The sequence below is a fragment of the Notothenia coriiceps genome, unplaced genomic scaffold (assembly GCF_000735185.1).
Source record: "Notothenia coriiceps isolate Sejong01 unplaced genomic scaffold, NC01 NC01_scaffold00026424, whole genome shotgun sequence".
NCBI classification, from domain to species: domain Eukaryota; kingdom Metazoa; phylum Chordata; class Actinopteri; order Perciformes; family Nototheniidae; genus Notothenia; species Notothenia coriiceps.
Genome location: NW_011359125.1, coordinates 3275345 through 3291370, shown reverse-complemented (window position 1 = coordinate 3291370; position 16026 = coordinate 3275345). Strand labels below are relative to the sequence as shown.

The 16026-nt window shown below is 41.4% G+C and overlaps 1 protein-coding gene across 1 annotated transcript in view; it reads right to left on the bottom strand.

Annotated features, from left to right (window-relative positions):
* Window positions 1-373: 373 nt before the first annotated feature.
* Window positions 374-16026, bottom strand: part of pard6gb (par-6 family cell polarity regulator gamma b) — a 29325-nt gene continuing 13672 nt past the window's right edge. The window contains exon 3 of the mRNA XM_010784701.1: window positions 374-2004. Within this exon, the coding sequence (XP_010783003.1) occupies window positions 917-2004 (1088 nt within the window). The 3' untranslated portion in view covers window positions 374-916. The remainder of the gene's footprint in view (window positions 2005-16026) is intronic.

Below are 16026 nucleotides of genomic sequence, written 5' to 3'. Positions count from 1 at the left end.
TAAGGATTTAAAATCGAGTTAAAAAAATGAGTCACACAAACTAATTTGTTAGAATAAGATGCAACTTTCAACTCAAGTATTTTTGGCCTTTACTTCTTTTCATTATATAGAACTGACTATTTGCAGTCTTAAAATACTATTATCAAGTGGAAATAGATTTATAGTTTCATCTCCAAAAATAAAAAATTAAACATTATGTACATTTTCACTAGTTTATAGTGGCTATAAGAGAGATTACATTCTAAAAGACGAACAGCTGCAACGAAGATTAAAGTAAACAATGGAGGAATCAGCGAGTTTTAAAAATACACTATGTAAAGCATGATAACCATAAAGATAACTTTGGGAACAAACATCACATTTCTAGTTAGCAGACTTAGAATAATTTATTGGAACAGAAACAAGGATTTGATCACAATCATCAATGCATAAAAGAACTATAAAAAAAAAATCATAATCTAAACAGCATTAATCAGAATATAAGAAATATAGATTTACTCTTTAAAAACATCCATAAGCAACTCCAAGTTGGTCCCAGTAATAAGAATGAAAAGGATCTTAATAAAAGTGGTCACTAACAAAAGATATTAGGCTGTAGGCACATTCAGAACTCTAGTATACAGTGGACTCGCCTAAAAACAGTAATTTGTTCTGATGCTTCTGACACACATACATACACATGTTTTGATGTAAGACAAAGACAACTTTAAAAAATACAGGAAATATATACAATACATTTTCCTTGTTTCCTGGTGCGTAACATCCAATTATCAATTATGTCTTAAAAACAAACGGAAGTTACAAAATTAGTATCCGATAAAACACACTCATGCTCATATTTTTCCGGCCTGGTGTTCCAGTTTAAGTCTCTGAGCAGATGGGATGTTTTCTGTCCGTGTGTGTTTGTTTCTAAGTATTATAGGGTAATGACGGTGCCGTCCTCCTCAACTCCGCCCCTGGGCAGCGCGAGACTGTGTCGTGGGTCCGTTTTCAGGGAGCTGAGGATTTTGTGCAGGCTGCCGTTGCTATGGCGGAGGGCTGGGTTGCTGCTGTGATGCACAGGCTGTATTTGGTGGTGACGGAGCTGGGCCTGTTGGTGCGGGTTGTGGTGAAGGCTCAGGTCTCTGTGGAGTTGGTAGCTGAGGCTGCCCTGGTGGTGGAGGTGATGGTGGTGGTGCTGCGACCCCCCATTGAGGCTCGGTTGTGAGTGGAAGGAGGCGGTTGAGACCACCGATGAAGGACGTGTGGGGGGGCTCGGAGGTGCCGCTTGGCCCGAAGCTGTCGTTGGTGTCTGCTGATGTGTGCGAGACACACTGGACGCCAGCGAAGCATTGGACCTTTGAGACGGCCGCTTGATGCTGTTCTCAATGACAATATCCGTATCTTCGTCACTCTCCAGGTCGTCCTGGTACCCATGTGCTCCAGAGGAGATCATCCCCACTGAGGCCACTGACAAACTCGGGTAACCGGTCGACCCGCTGCTGTCTGACGACTGGCCTGAACTCCCTGAGATCCTGCTGCTGCGGACCACATTATTCCGCTGGTTCACTGGCTTGACCGTAACGATCAGGTTGTGGCTGTTGGCGATCATCATATCCGTTACCTGATCCAAGGACTTTCCCGTCACTTCAATGCCATTCACCTCCAGCACCTCGTCATTGACCGCCAGCAGCCCGGTGCTCTCCGCTAACCCTCCAGGCACCAGCCGAGATATGAAGATGCCGGGGACTTTCTCCAGCCCGTGGGGTGTCACCCGGACGCTGGTTCCATCTCTGATGTAAAAGCCCAGGGGTTTGTCCGAGCCGTGGCGATACAGTCGGACACGCCGGTGAGACTCAGGTAGGATGTCCACATCAATGATGGAGGAGACGGGCCGGAAGTCCTGCGGCATGCCGATGCGGATGTGTGGTCGCTTGCGGTTGATGTCATTGTTGCGCAGTGCAACCACTGGTTTCTTCCTACGGGTTAAAGTGTTGGAACCATAGCTGGCATAGTCGATCTCTTCTGTAAAACAAAAAGGAAAGACAGAACGGGTTAGACATTAGGTTGTATCTTTGGTAATCTGCAGGCAACACATTAAAAACTATTCATTCTTTGTCCCCAATTCTTAAGGCATTAAGGAAAAGAGAAAACTAATACACCACACAAATATTGAGAGAGCAGGATTTGTAAAGTTGCCATTCTCAAACTACAAAACCTGTTCATGAGTCTTTGCCTTCAACTGCCTAACAACCTTTAATCAATCTATGCACAGGAGTGTGAAAACATAACCACCTGAAAAAGACCTGGTAAACATTTACTATATACAGACTTTAAATCCATTGTGCAACATTAAAGTTGTTATAACTGAAGCCCTTATCATGGTCTGAGTGCTTGCTGGTATATTCTACAAGAGAGTTAAGAATAAAGCAAAGATTTGACAAATAGTCCAACCTATGTATGAAAAAATTAAATGTGAGCAACTGGATTCACATGCAGCTAATACTTGGACTCGCTCTCTTAGTGTGCATGTTGGTATAAAACGCTGAGTGTGCAGAGCATTCCTCTCTGTGCTGACAGAGGTAATGCAGCCTTCTGCTACCAGGCAGCAGCTGTATGGACACTCACTCACAGTGCATTTACCACACAGGCACATACATGTACTGTCCTCAGAACAAACATTAAACTCAAAAGATACAAAAAGTCAACATTCGCCCTCTATCTCAATTAGTAAGACACAACAAAGGATACAAAGCAGTATGGAAAGAGTGAGTTGCCAGGTAAAATCAGAGCTAATCTCAGTTAAAGCATGTTTCCAACCAGAGATTGAGAACAATCAATAAAACAACAAAAACACTCACAGAGGACTGGCTTCTTCACAACAACATAGCCACTGCCAAAAATGTACTAGTTTTAGAAAAAGTAAGGAAGGCACGATTGAGGCTCTGCAATAAAAAACACTGAGGTTAAAAAAAAATAAGCATGAAAGTATAAATGGATGTATTGTTCTGATAAAAACACGGTGTGAGATAGTTAGAAATGATACACTGTTTGCCCCAAGTTGGGAAACAAAACGTGTATGCTCTCTAATCTCTTCTCCTCAGACGGACAGGAAATCTGGACACAGCAAAGCCTGATGTGACAGGAAGTGAAGCTCCCCAGGCGGGATCATCGGCTCCTGCATTTCCATGGCAACAGCGGTGATGAGTCATCGTTGCCCTACTGTTTTGGACACCTGCTTTCTAAAATTGTTATGGTTGAGTAGTACATTTTTGGCCCTGTGTTCAAAGTACACTGTGGAAGGAGTGAACACTGAAACAAATGTGGAGTCTCTGAGCAGAGCAGAGCCAGCTGGCCAGCTGGCCAGCTGGCCACCCCAGCCTCAAGGCAGGCCCTGGACACACACACACACACACCCTACCTATGCAAAGCTGATTCATCATTAATACACATTTGCTTCTCTTGAGCTGAATGTTGACTAAGCAGCATGTTTTACTACAGCTTCAGAAATAAAAGAGAAAATAGTCTAAAATCTGATGCAAACCACCCTCGCTGTAGGAGAGAAGAAGAAGAAGCTTTTGTGGTTGTCACCAACCACAGCACACATGGGGAATCGGTGATGACGAAAGTGGGGAAAAATAAGAGATAAATGAGTGTTAGTGAGGATGTAGATTGATTGTCTCTTGGCACAGCATGAAATAATGCCTTTAAGTGCTCACAGACTCAAGCTTAACTGTCTAGCAAAAACGATGTTTGTACAAATAAAGTAAAAGCCTCATCTTATCAACTTTCCCTGCTTTTAAACGAACCTTTTTAAGAAGAAGCTTCTGAATACCAAACTTCAAGTGGATGGTATTCTTAGTTTTCTGGACATGTCATGGCAGAAGCTGATTTGATTAAATCCAGATAAAGCATGTGCTACAGGGCTGGAATTTCTGCCACAAGTGCAAGTCTCCCTGATGAGAACCATATACGAGGGATCCGCTGCAGAGTCTCATTATAGGTCTATGGTGCAACACCCTTCTCCCTCCACACCCTCACTTCAGTCTGAAACCACACAGCACACCACTTCACCAGTACATTTAGTAGGACAGACGAGCTTTCAGTCAGGAATCCTAAGTGTACAACTATAATTATGCTTTCTCTTTGTAATGTCTCACAGCTGCTCAGCAAAATCCCATAAGTACACGTAATTTGTTTAAAGAAACGTACAGATACAAAGACGTGGTGTGTTTGACACATCCCGGGGTAATAGCTGAAGAGGAACGATTGAAGTTAAGCTAAGCAGGGGTTACATCTGATAACACTGATCACAATTCACTGGGAGAGCTCCATTTGACAAGCGTCTGGTCTAAATTCTGTCCCACTGGTGTCCATTATTTCATTATGTAAGCCACAACAATAACATATCAAAACATACATAACTATCCCTTATTTATTTAAGTGAAACCAACAACTAAAAAGGGAAGCATAGTGAGCAAAAAACTAGCACAAGCCCGGTGCAGACCAACTAAAACACAGTCAGACAGTCGACTGTGTTTAGTTATTGGTTTACCAGACTAAAAAACTTAAAGTATTCTCTTCATGTTCCCATCTGGATAATGAAAGTTAGAGCCAAGGCAGATTCCCTGAAGTCAATTTAAGTTTCAGGAAATCAAAAACACTACATTTGAACCCTTCATCAAGATGGAAGAAAAAAAGTCAATTAAACTCCATCAACAGAAAAATAATCTCAATTTATTTTGTTAATCGATTAATCATGGAGCACATTTTTTAACGAATGAAACACATTCTCTGGTCCCAGCTTGTCAAAAGTGAAAGTAAGTTGTTTTGCTTTGTCCTTAATGGCAGTAAATCGAATCGCTCATCACCACAAGATCTGGAAAATTGTGATTAACCAGCAAATTAAGGATAATCAGATTTATCGATCATAACAATCATTGTTTTTTGCAGCCCTTAAGTGCACTATGCCTTCCATCACAACTACGACTGCTGCAGTAACTTAACCTGTTGAGTCAAATCACTGCAGCATCATGGGATTGCATTATTTGGAGATGCCAAACAAATTAAGATGTCGAGTCATAGGAGCAGACTGTGGCAGCAAAGCCTTTCCATGTCTGTCTGCAGGGTTATTATATTAAGGACCAGTACACTCATCAAACTGAAATGTTATTGCAAAGCTAAAAATTATATTCTCTGCTACTGCAGTATATGTTATGTGCACGTTTCATAGTAAAGTTGCAAGTGCTTCCACTACCGTACTGTGTAGTTTAAACTAAATGTGATTGCACTGTAGGATAATGCCAGAAAATTACCCTGCTCTTTAAATTACAGCCACGTTTTAAATAACAGTCCAATCTCATAAAAGGTCACTGAGTATTTCAAAGAATCTAATGAGGATGAACTATCAGGTGTCATAGCTTTCTAGTCCTGACTTGATCCTGCAAATAGAGACACTCACACACACAAACACACACACAGTGATTCAGGCGCAGGGCTGAACTATGTGAGCACCTTCCAGCTGATCACACAAAGGTTATCGTTACAACTCTTGACAAACATAATCCCTGCTACACTGAAGCATGATGGGTAAGCCAATGTGAACTCGTTCATCAAAGTCACTGCCCGGCATCTGCAGGCTAAACAGCACCTCAGATCAAAGCCCGTCAGAAAAGCTTTGTGTTTAAATAAGCTGCTACTCAATATTTCCAAAAAGTTGTTCGTCATCAAATGTAATTTATCACTTAGGGTATGATATTAGGAGTTATGTTATGCACAATTTAAGGACGCCCCGAGCATGAATGCACACTCCAGCTGTTTGCATTTACCCTAAACTTTAAACTTCAGGGAATTCCACCAGATCTAATACAGCTAATCCCTGTCAGGATAAATGCTGACAGGCATGGAAAAAACATTCATTCACTTAAACAACATTTAACATCTGTGGTAAAGAGCATCAGTAAGGGTAATACGAGAGCTCTGACACAGCTGGGTGGATAAAGAAAGAAGGTCAAAATCTGACAGTGACATCTTTTCAAAACTTGCCATGTTTTTCAGCAGTGTAAACCTTAACTTAGTCGTTCAATACTGGCATAAATTAATCATAAAGGAGTTTAATTTAGGAATACTGGTGCTAAAAACCATATGATGCTTAAACTCTAGCCCACACAAGGTCAGGGGAGAGAGGTCAGAGGTGGAAGGACGGCTTCTGGGTGTCTCCTACATTCTGCTGAAGTGTGTGGCCGTGTGCATGAGTCTGCATATGACACTCTAGGAATGTGGTGGAAAAAGTAGTCGGGGAATGGAGATATCTTTAAACAGGTTGAAGATCTGCAAGACTTCTCAAGACAAGCATTGGCTGCTTTAAATGGAAAGCATCGGGCTATTTAAAGCTTGTATTGATATGACACATCACTGGCATATTGGTGCTCTACAAGAGTTAACTAACTGATCCTAAAACCCAAAATATTTCTTTGTAATACCGCATTTAAAAAAAAGGGGGAAAACACACATATTAGCAGCCAATTTAGTAGTTTGCATCTGGCTCTGAGTAGCTGCCACTTGACGGCCTCATGCTGTTCCTGGAAAAAAGAGGAAAAATAGTCTTTGTTCCACCTCTAGTTAACCGAAGCTGTGAAGAGAAGGCCCTTTAAAGTCCTACTGCTTTTCCACCATCTCCCATAAAAGACAGGAATCTAAAGAGTTTTATGATCAACCATTAGGGCCTCTGTGCACACTTGTTCCTGGCAGCTCTCCTTACACTCCCTCCTGACTCGACTCGACTGTAAACAGAGACTGAAGAGACGATGGAAATGAACCGAAAGAAAAACACACTTTTATTTTGACAAAGGGTTTCAAATTCTTCTCGTGCTTTGGTAATGGCTGTGCAATGGATAGTGCGTAACATACAAATGGAATGAGGAAATTAGTCAACAGAGACATTGTTTGATGTGTGTTTTGTGAATGCTTCTCTGTAAAGGAGCGATGTGAACACATTAGCTACTGGCTTTACATGAATCTGCAACAACACAACATGACTCGTATGTTTTTGGTTCCACTCAGAGGTACAGCAATCACCAACAGAAGTTCAGACTAATAATATGTGAGGAGGTGTTTGGGGCCAGCCTCATGTGTGATATTTCACATAGGGCTTTGTGAAAGTTAGCACGCTATGTTAACTACTTTTGTATGTTGGAACCAGTGACATCATTTGTAATATGTTTTCATGATTTCCCAGTGTTGTATGTACAGTAATAGCATGTGTAAATCCAGTCCCTGCGTGTCACGGCATATGAACATGTTCATCTATATGAATGGAGATCTTTGTGCTCAGTGGGCAGTAAATGTAGTACATGCTGTATCCATTTCTATAAAAAGCTCTCATTATCAGCTCTGATCGGCTGAGTAACTGTCAAAGCAGCTGTAAAAAAAAAACAACAACATATTGTTAATATTAAAAATGTTCATTATTACTCTTTCTAAAGCCTTTTATGTGCATATGAGACTTGGGGTAAAGGCGACAACATCGACACCCTGCTAACAGCTTCAGCGTGTGACCCCCCCCTGCTAATGATATTTTGACTCAGTGTTATGACCCAGACACTAGCGGCCCCGCTGAGGAACTTACAAACACAAAATCCTTTCAAACTGCTTCAAAGAGCCAACTACAACATGCAAAGAAGACTGCATTGCTTTGTGCCACTGCTTTAGAGGTTATAGAGGTACTGTAGGCACTATGGATAGAGCCAAGGCAGCTTTTACAGTCTTTGTGCTAGTCTAAGCTAACTGCCTGCCTGATGTCGTGTCATATTTACTGTATAGATGTAAGAGCTGCAGATTGTGACCAACTGAAAACTGCTTTGCCTTTATGAGCGGTGGCATTAAGGTAGCGTAAAAACAATAAAGGACTTCTCTAAAGCCAGTGTCTGGTTTGTCCCTTTTAGGCAACCATAAACATGAAAGTGCTACATGGCAAACACTGTGATTCATAGTTTCAGGTAAATATACACTCATTACAACAAAGTTATGAATGTTGTACTCAATATAGACCCACACAAATAACACTGGACTGCTTTACAGGTAGAACATCTCCTACTTCCTTAAATACATCATTCAAAAACAAATTGGATTATTAGAAAACACAACAGGATTGTTTTAAAAAGGAAGGTTTACATATTTAGATTTTTTAAATCAAGTTCACTTCTATATGATCAACTACAGCCCATGACTTAGAGCATGTTGCTCTGTCTACAGATTATCCAGCTACAGTTCATCTATGCAAGTGACATTCCTGCACCCCAACAACCCCCCTGCCCCCATCATGGCTTTAAACCAAGCGTGACAAAGTGCTTAGTGACAGGAGAGACCATAATCACTGTAGAGGGTGGGGGAGACAAGGCACACAGAGAAAAGGGTGAATAGTGCTAGACCCTGCTGCCTTTTGCATTAGGTCACTGGATGCTGTGGCAGTGGGCTTCAGTCCTGGGGCCCACGGACTGACACATACACACACACACACACACAGATGGAAGCTCCTCCCTTTTTGAAACCACCAGGAAGTGGCATAAAGTAGAACGGGATGAAACAGCACATGACAGAGCAAAGCCAAAACGAGTCAGCCTAGTACAATTGAGTAGAGTATGCTTGTTTGTCCACTGAAACACCCCCCACTTATATCCACATTTGCATTTTTGTGTTTGCATTAGAAAAGATTGATTTAATGAAATACAGAGCACTTTTCTATGCTTCTCCTGATAGCGTGGGTTCAGAAAAACTGCTTTTCATGACACTCCAGTGCATTCCATTACCATTCAAATGAGATGCAGATGATAAAAGCAGGCATGTCGCCTCTAACTTTTGAGTTTCCAGGTCAAGTTCCCATGTTTGTCAGTATAATGGAGCCATTTCCAATGAGACAGACACATATAACTGTGAGGAATTAACCAAAACAATCAGTATTCTTGGACATTTCTTCTCTCCCCCCGTTGGAGACGGCCGGGAAGTCTATCTGTGTGTTTAGGGGCTGAAGCTGCCAAGACGTTCAGCTAACACTAACATGGAAAAAGATTCCAGACAGAATGAAGAAGAACTTTTTTTTATAACATGAAAACATATTTCACATTCTTGCAGGGGTGGTTGAGGCAGGGCCTGGATGGAATTTGGAGAAGCTCGATAAACGTACGTGGTTATTATGGACAGCTGCACTGAACTTACTGGAAGTTTTAAGTGATCTTATGCATGCTGTGTTACGCTAAGTCATAGTAAAGAATGAACACACAGGCAGTGGAAGAACATAATTGAAATACATTTCATTTTGAGGGTCCTTGTGTTGTACTTGAGTATTTATTTGCTAGTTCCTTCTTCGTTGGCTGTTACATTATAATTAAAGCATGTACTTTAACTGTAACAGTGAAATAAAAACAAGTCAAACTAAGCCATTCTGCATCATTTCTACTCATCCTTAGTAACTGCCTACTTTATTTTAGTAACGTTATTCAACTTTAATATATTTTTGAATGTAGGACTCTTATGTATAAGTATATAGTCACATTGGGGTAGTACAACTATCTCTTGAATACACACAAGCATGAAATGTATCGCTTTTATGCAAACTCCTTAAATATGCTCTATCCAAAAAGAGATGGTAGAAAAAAGAGCTTTGCATCTGGACTATCATGTTAACTCATTAACAGACTGCACAGACCCACAATCATCTGAATGTGCATGTCGATTCCTTCATGCTTTCTGCAGATAAAATAACCACAAAAAAAAGGAGGATTAGATAAAACAATCAACAGTCAGGTGAAAGTAAGGCCAAACTGTCTGCAAGAGAATAAGGTAAAACAGGACTTTTCGTCCCGATAAAAGCAAAGAAACAAAGCTCTACGACTTCTGCATGCATATATATATGCTGGGTAGCACTTTGCACGCACCCCCTCCATTCCTTCACTCTCTGCACTCATTTCACTACCGCAGCACACAGAGGCCGGGCTGCACATCTGGGACACGTTAAATGGAGCTGCCTTGTCTGCTCCGCTCTGGCTCGGCCTGTGTTGTTGGGTGGGGTGGGGAGGGGAGGGAGTCACCACACACACACACACACACACCAGAGGTTAAGACCAAGAAGGTATTTTAAGAGAGGGGAGTGTGAGAGTGCGTGTGCGTACATATGGAGATTAACCTGTGTGTGGGGGGGGTGACGTGTAGCAGAGGAGGGGAGGGAGGAACATCAAAGAAGGAGGAAGAGGAGAGCCATGAAGTAGACAGGTCTTGCATTCCTCCAACAATCTCCACTCCATCAAGTGTTGCCCCCCTTTAGAGGGGGAAAAAAGTGCTGTTGGGTTTCACTAACTTTCCTCCCTCCTCTTTCACTTTCTCTGTAACCAACTACTGCTTCTGGTTTTAATCTGCTGATCATATGCATGTTTCCAACCAAGAAAACACATGCTGTTGATGTTAGCTCCACAAAGTCTCCACCACCATCTGGCCCACAGGTACCCGCCCGAGCCTTCACTGCTTACTAACTCATGTGAAGGTATAAATAATACATGTCAGTGTGGAAAGCTAAACTTAATGGAAATCTTAAGACTTTTAACTCTAGAAAATATAGATTGGGATATAAGCAGTGGACAACGTTTTAATTTTAAAGAGAACAATGAAGACATTAAAAACACACTCCTATAATCATGTTACAAATAATATATTTTACAAGCATTTTTGGCTAAGAAGGGATCGGGGGGAAATAGATTTTGGCAGTGCTCTGCTGACACAAGGTTCAGCAGCAGACTTGTGTCCTTGCCACCTGTCTGGCCTTCTGTTTGTGTGAGAGTCCACGAGAGAGAGAGAGAGAGAGAGAGAGAGAGAGAGAGAGAGAGAGAGAGAGTGAGAGTGAGTGAGTGAGTGAGTGTGTGGTGTGTGTGAGAGAGAGGGACAAATCTGAATGACTCTACAATATGAGAAAACCTAAGATCTTTTTTTCTCTCAATTGCATTCGCTTTACATTTTCTAATGAAGAAAACCATGTTTATGAGTCCTTTGTGAGTATTATCCATGCGGGCTCACTTCATCAGGAGTGAGGAAAAAGGGAATATGGTTCATTTGCAATTGCTTGTTAAGTTGTATAGTTAAGAATATGAATAAACGTCACCAGCATGTGTTAAAATTGTTCATGTTAATAACATAGGGGCAAACATGTTTTGTAAATTGCCATGAAATGTGGCAGCGAGAGCTAAAAACAATAAACCCACATGAGAGAATGCAGTGGTTGCAGTAAAGGAGTGTGTGGACTGAAACACTTCTTCTAACGTTTAAACCAACTGAATTGAACTAAACCACTGAGGCTTAAAATAACATATCCTTGATGGTGTATTTAGCTAACATGGGAATTTTTGGAAGCCAAATAGGAACTGATCTGGCTAAATACCAAGTAATTTCAACATGTTATACACTTAAAAAGGAGACATAGGTTGACTTTTTGTGTCTGGATTCTGTACCTCAACAATCCATGTGTACTAATGGCAACAGGCCTTCTGGGCTCTGAAATGATTGCATCTGCTCCAACATTCAACGACCCATTCGTTGACCCATGCTACACACACTTCCACCAAATCTAAGAGATCAAGCCTGTAGTTTTTCTTGTAATCCTGCTGAAACACAAACTGAACAATAAAACAAAACTCCTTGACGTCAAAGCTAATGAGACCCAGGTCAGATCTCAGTACTTAAAAACCACATATAAACTCATAAAGATCTCTACTACTGTCCACGCCTGTACCCTTCACCTTCATCCTCCTCCAGCCTTTGGCGCTGACCTGAGTTCAAGTCTGATCTTTATCGGCTGCAGGTGACACACAACAAGCAGACTATAGGAGGATTATGGTCTGTCTGGCTCTTGCACTGTCTCAAACACATTAAGTGTGGACATCGAAACACTAGAGGATGTGACATGTAAGAATACAGGTAAGGAAATGAGACAACCAAGAAGTAAAAACACATGTTTACTCGAAAATTGACTAATTTCCTTCTGTAAACAGGTGGAAAGAGTGGAATTCCATCATACTGCCTCGAGCTGCATTTTATTTGTAGGAAACTGCGGCCTTGAGGGAAATTGAGAAACTGAGAAAGTGCAAGATCCTCTGTCTCACGGAAGACGTCTTGCTGAGAAGATCTTACATCAACCCACAAGAAAAGTGATCTCTGTTATGAAGCCGCCCCTAGAGACATTCAACTCATTCACACTGTGGGCAATAAAAATAATCCATCACAGTGCTACTCGATTTATAAGTGGCCAGAGAAAATGATGTCTCCAAAGCTGAATTACATCATTTTTTTGGTATTTATTGTCCACTTTTGTTGTTGAACCATTGGTAACCCTTTGAAGGGGATTCAGCATAAGCTTACTGGTATGTGGTTGACTCTTCCATTAACACAAACACCCATTGACCTTTATTCAGTCCTGAACATGGTTCAATGAAAAGCCCCTTCCTGGCCTCCAGGTGAGGCCCCTGTTCCCCGGCTGTGATTGGGTAAATGCACTGCAAGCTTGGACAGGCCTCCCATACTCCCCTGCACCTGAAACACCAACAACCTCTTACACAACCACAAGGCATAACAGAACACTTCCTGTGTGTGGTGACACATATCCTTGTTTCTTCCTGCTCCATGCTTTGCTCCACTGACTCCATTTTATTTAACTTCAACCAGTCTGTGGGAGTATTTCCACATGAGCTGTCAGTGTCCATTGTTTTGGCCCCTCACACAATTCATATCAGGACAAGAGTCAGGGCTCATTCCTCCCCTCCTCCATTCAGTTCCTTCCTCTCCCATCCTGAACTGCTGAGTAGGCCTGATTCAACCACCAACTCGTGGCCCACATGTCTGCAGAAAGGGGGGAGGGTGGGTGGGAGAGGGGGCAGCATCTTCTCACGGTGAGTCCGTCTATTGCTGCCAGACATCTATGAGTCAGTTCAGGAGCTCATAAGATGGTACACTTTTGAAAAGAGCTAGGCTTTGGGTTCAATCTTAGTTTGTGAAAGTTCATTGAAGTTGAATATTTGCAGGCTGAGTGCTCCATGATATAGTCATCCAAAATGGGCTCACTGTCAAACAAAGCAGAAAGGTGACTAAAAAGATATGCAACAGGGTGCATCACTTTACTTTTCTTTGTTCCACCTTTAAGACTCATAACTGGATTTTGTAGGAACAACTTCTTATAAACTATTAGGAGCAAACTATTCTGCCCAATTTTCGTTATTATCAAATTGTTGAGCTAACCCTTTACCATCAACTATGTAACAATCAAGTGTATGAAATAGTTGAATGGGTAAGAATTGCACTTGTTTGCATCAGTATTCTGATTACTAAGAGACAAAGCAAAACATCCCTACAATATCCAGTGAACAAAAGATAATTGCCGAATCAATAACAAAATGAACAAACCATAGACAAGACGCGTGCTTTAGATCCTCTTAGTGATTTGTCATAAATACTTCGGCTCCATTCTAGCCAATCAAATCACTCCAGTGTGTGCAATGGCCGAACAATCGCCAGTCTGGTGAGGGGGCATGACAGCTTGTCCCTTTGTTTTAGCCTCATGACCTATATATGGCTATACTCAGTCTTTTAGCCAGATATAATTGTTCCTTTAATTCCTTGAGCACCCACCCAGACCAAACACAGTTGCACAAGCTCTAACTCTAAAACACAAACCTAATTTCTTTAAAAAACAACAACAACAAAAAGGCTTCTTATTTTGTCAGTGTAGCATGGCCACAAGGGAATACCAGAGGAGTAAACATCCCTAAAGAAACAGTCAACTCCCTTTCAGCAGATCGGATCAGACTATTTCAAGACAAAAACAGAGTCCAACACATACTAAATGTGACACCTAACCATGCCTTTAAATGCTTAAAAAGGCATGCATTTGTTTTCAGCATGGAAATGCAGCATTGCATGCAATCATGTTTGTGAATGTTAAACATGTAGTTTGTGCCCAGCTTGACTATTTTTGACCCTGCCCAAGTTTAGAGAAAACTGGGAATCGAAAAGGTCCCCATGACCAAAAACCAAAAAGAAAACACACAAAAAGAGAACAACAACAACAACAACAACACAGACCTCAACTCAGAAAAATACACTTGTGTCCACAGGCCAAATGACATAAGAGTCCATACTGTGCACTTTAACTCAGCCCATACAGCCATGTTTGCACAGGCTTTCATGTTGAGTAGGTTTACTTCTGGATGTTTTTGCCTGCAGGACTGTGAACTTCTGACCAGGGTCATCAAACGGGGAAAATAAATAACATCACATGCTACCCGATCAAGCACATCTGATTGGTTTCAAGGGATGAAATGTGTATGTGTTGGCAGTGTACAGGACTTATAGTGGCCATGTGAGTCAGCACCACACACACCAACGTTGTCAGTGGTGCGCATGTTTGCTGCGGGTGAGTTGCCGAGAAGCAAACTCAGGCCCTCCTTTGTAATTATGGACGCCCAAAATAACCCTTTGCAGAGGCAATGCTAGGTTGCTGTTGTGCTAGCCATCGTGTTTTTCGAATGGCTCGGCTTGCTTGGATAAGAGAGCCTTATGTTGTCTTTCAGGCTAGTAACTAAACTAGCTGTAGCTCTTTTAATAAGAAGATAACTAGGATTCGAACGAAAAGCGTAACTTCCAATAATAATAATTCACCAATGAAACGGGTCCAAAAGTTGTTACAAGATGTCAAACTTGTATCCCAGTTCCAGAAAAGAAAACTCGGATTTAGTGGGTAATTTGTGAAAGATTACACAAGATTAGATATGTTAAGTGCGTCAGTCGCAATCACACTCTTCTCAACCAACCTACATGCTTTGATAATGGGAGACAAACTTGGATTTCCTCAAAGGACACAAATCCTTTGCTCAAGCACTTGAGTCCGTTATATTTGTATGTGTGAATTTGTGTGAGTTTCTCAGTACTACACACAAAGAGCAAGCCTGGCCTTGTCCTCCAGTGGCAGAGCTATAATTAAGGAGGAACTGCAGTGAGCAGTCTCGCAGCGAGCCATCTCTGCTCAAAACCAGCAACTCCTCCCTCCAAAACCCACTGACATCCACCCAGTGCCCAAATTCTCTTTTCCCTCTAACCCCAAACCTTCAAACTCTTCCCTCATTTTGCTCATACCACGGCTCTAAACTTATCCTGGGAATTTTCCACTGCTATCCAACCACTCTCTATTGTCCATTTCCTGTTTTAGGGGTAATCCAAATTGATATAAATCACTTACCTGTGTAAACACACACTTCAAGCAAATCTAAGAAATTAAAAAAATCAAAGATTTGCTTTTAAGTTAAAATATGTCAAATGTTCCAACATACACAGACATGCTTATTTTCTTTCTCGAGTTCGATGAGAAAATGTATACTACTCAGATACAATTATGATATAGTGCAAAGGAACAACTATAGCTTAATTTAGCATTAACATTTGAAACAGGGAGAAATCAGCTAGGCTATTCTTCATGTAACAAAATCCACAGACGAGCATCTTTTAAGCTAAAATACTGTATTAATATGTTAGTTTAATGTACAAAAACAAACAAACCAAGCAAGCAATTAACTGTTTCAAAGCTAAGCTACAGTAGGCTAACGAGAGTATCAATCTCTACTGTTGGTCAGATACATATAATTCTCCAACCCCGCTTTTCTTGGTAAATTTCCATTATTAGAAACATAATGTAAAAACCCATAGTACTTCCATCTCCATATTAAGGAAAAATCCCATTGTATAAGGAAACAGAGGTGTTTGAATAACTGGTTATTTGCATTAAGTTAAGACAGGGGAGATTCTCTTCAGTCACATGACACAGGATCTCATTCCACTTTCAAGCCATAAACCAAGAGGAAGAAATAAAGGCATGGAGGTATTTCCAGCATGTTTTTCTCTCTTTGAAGGTTCATGCTGCCGAGGAGTGGCCTGGTGTTGGTGGCTTAGGAAGTTGTTTGTTTGTCCCTGAAGGACCAGCTATATTCATCGCATGCAGCATACCATTTCCAAAAGCCGCTA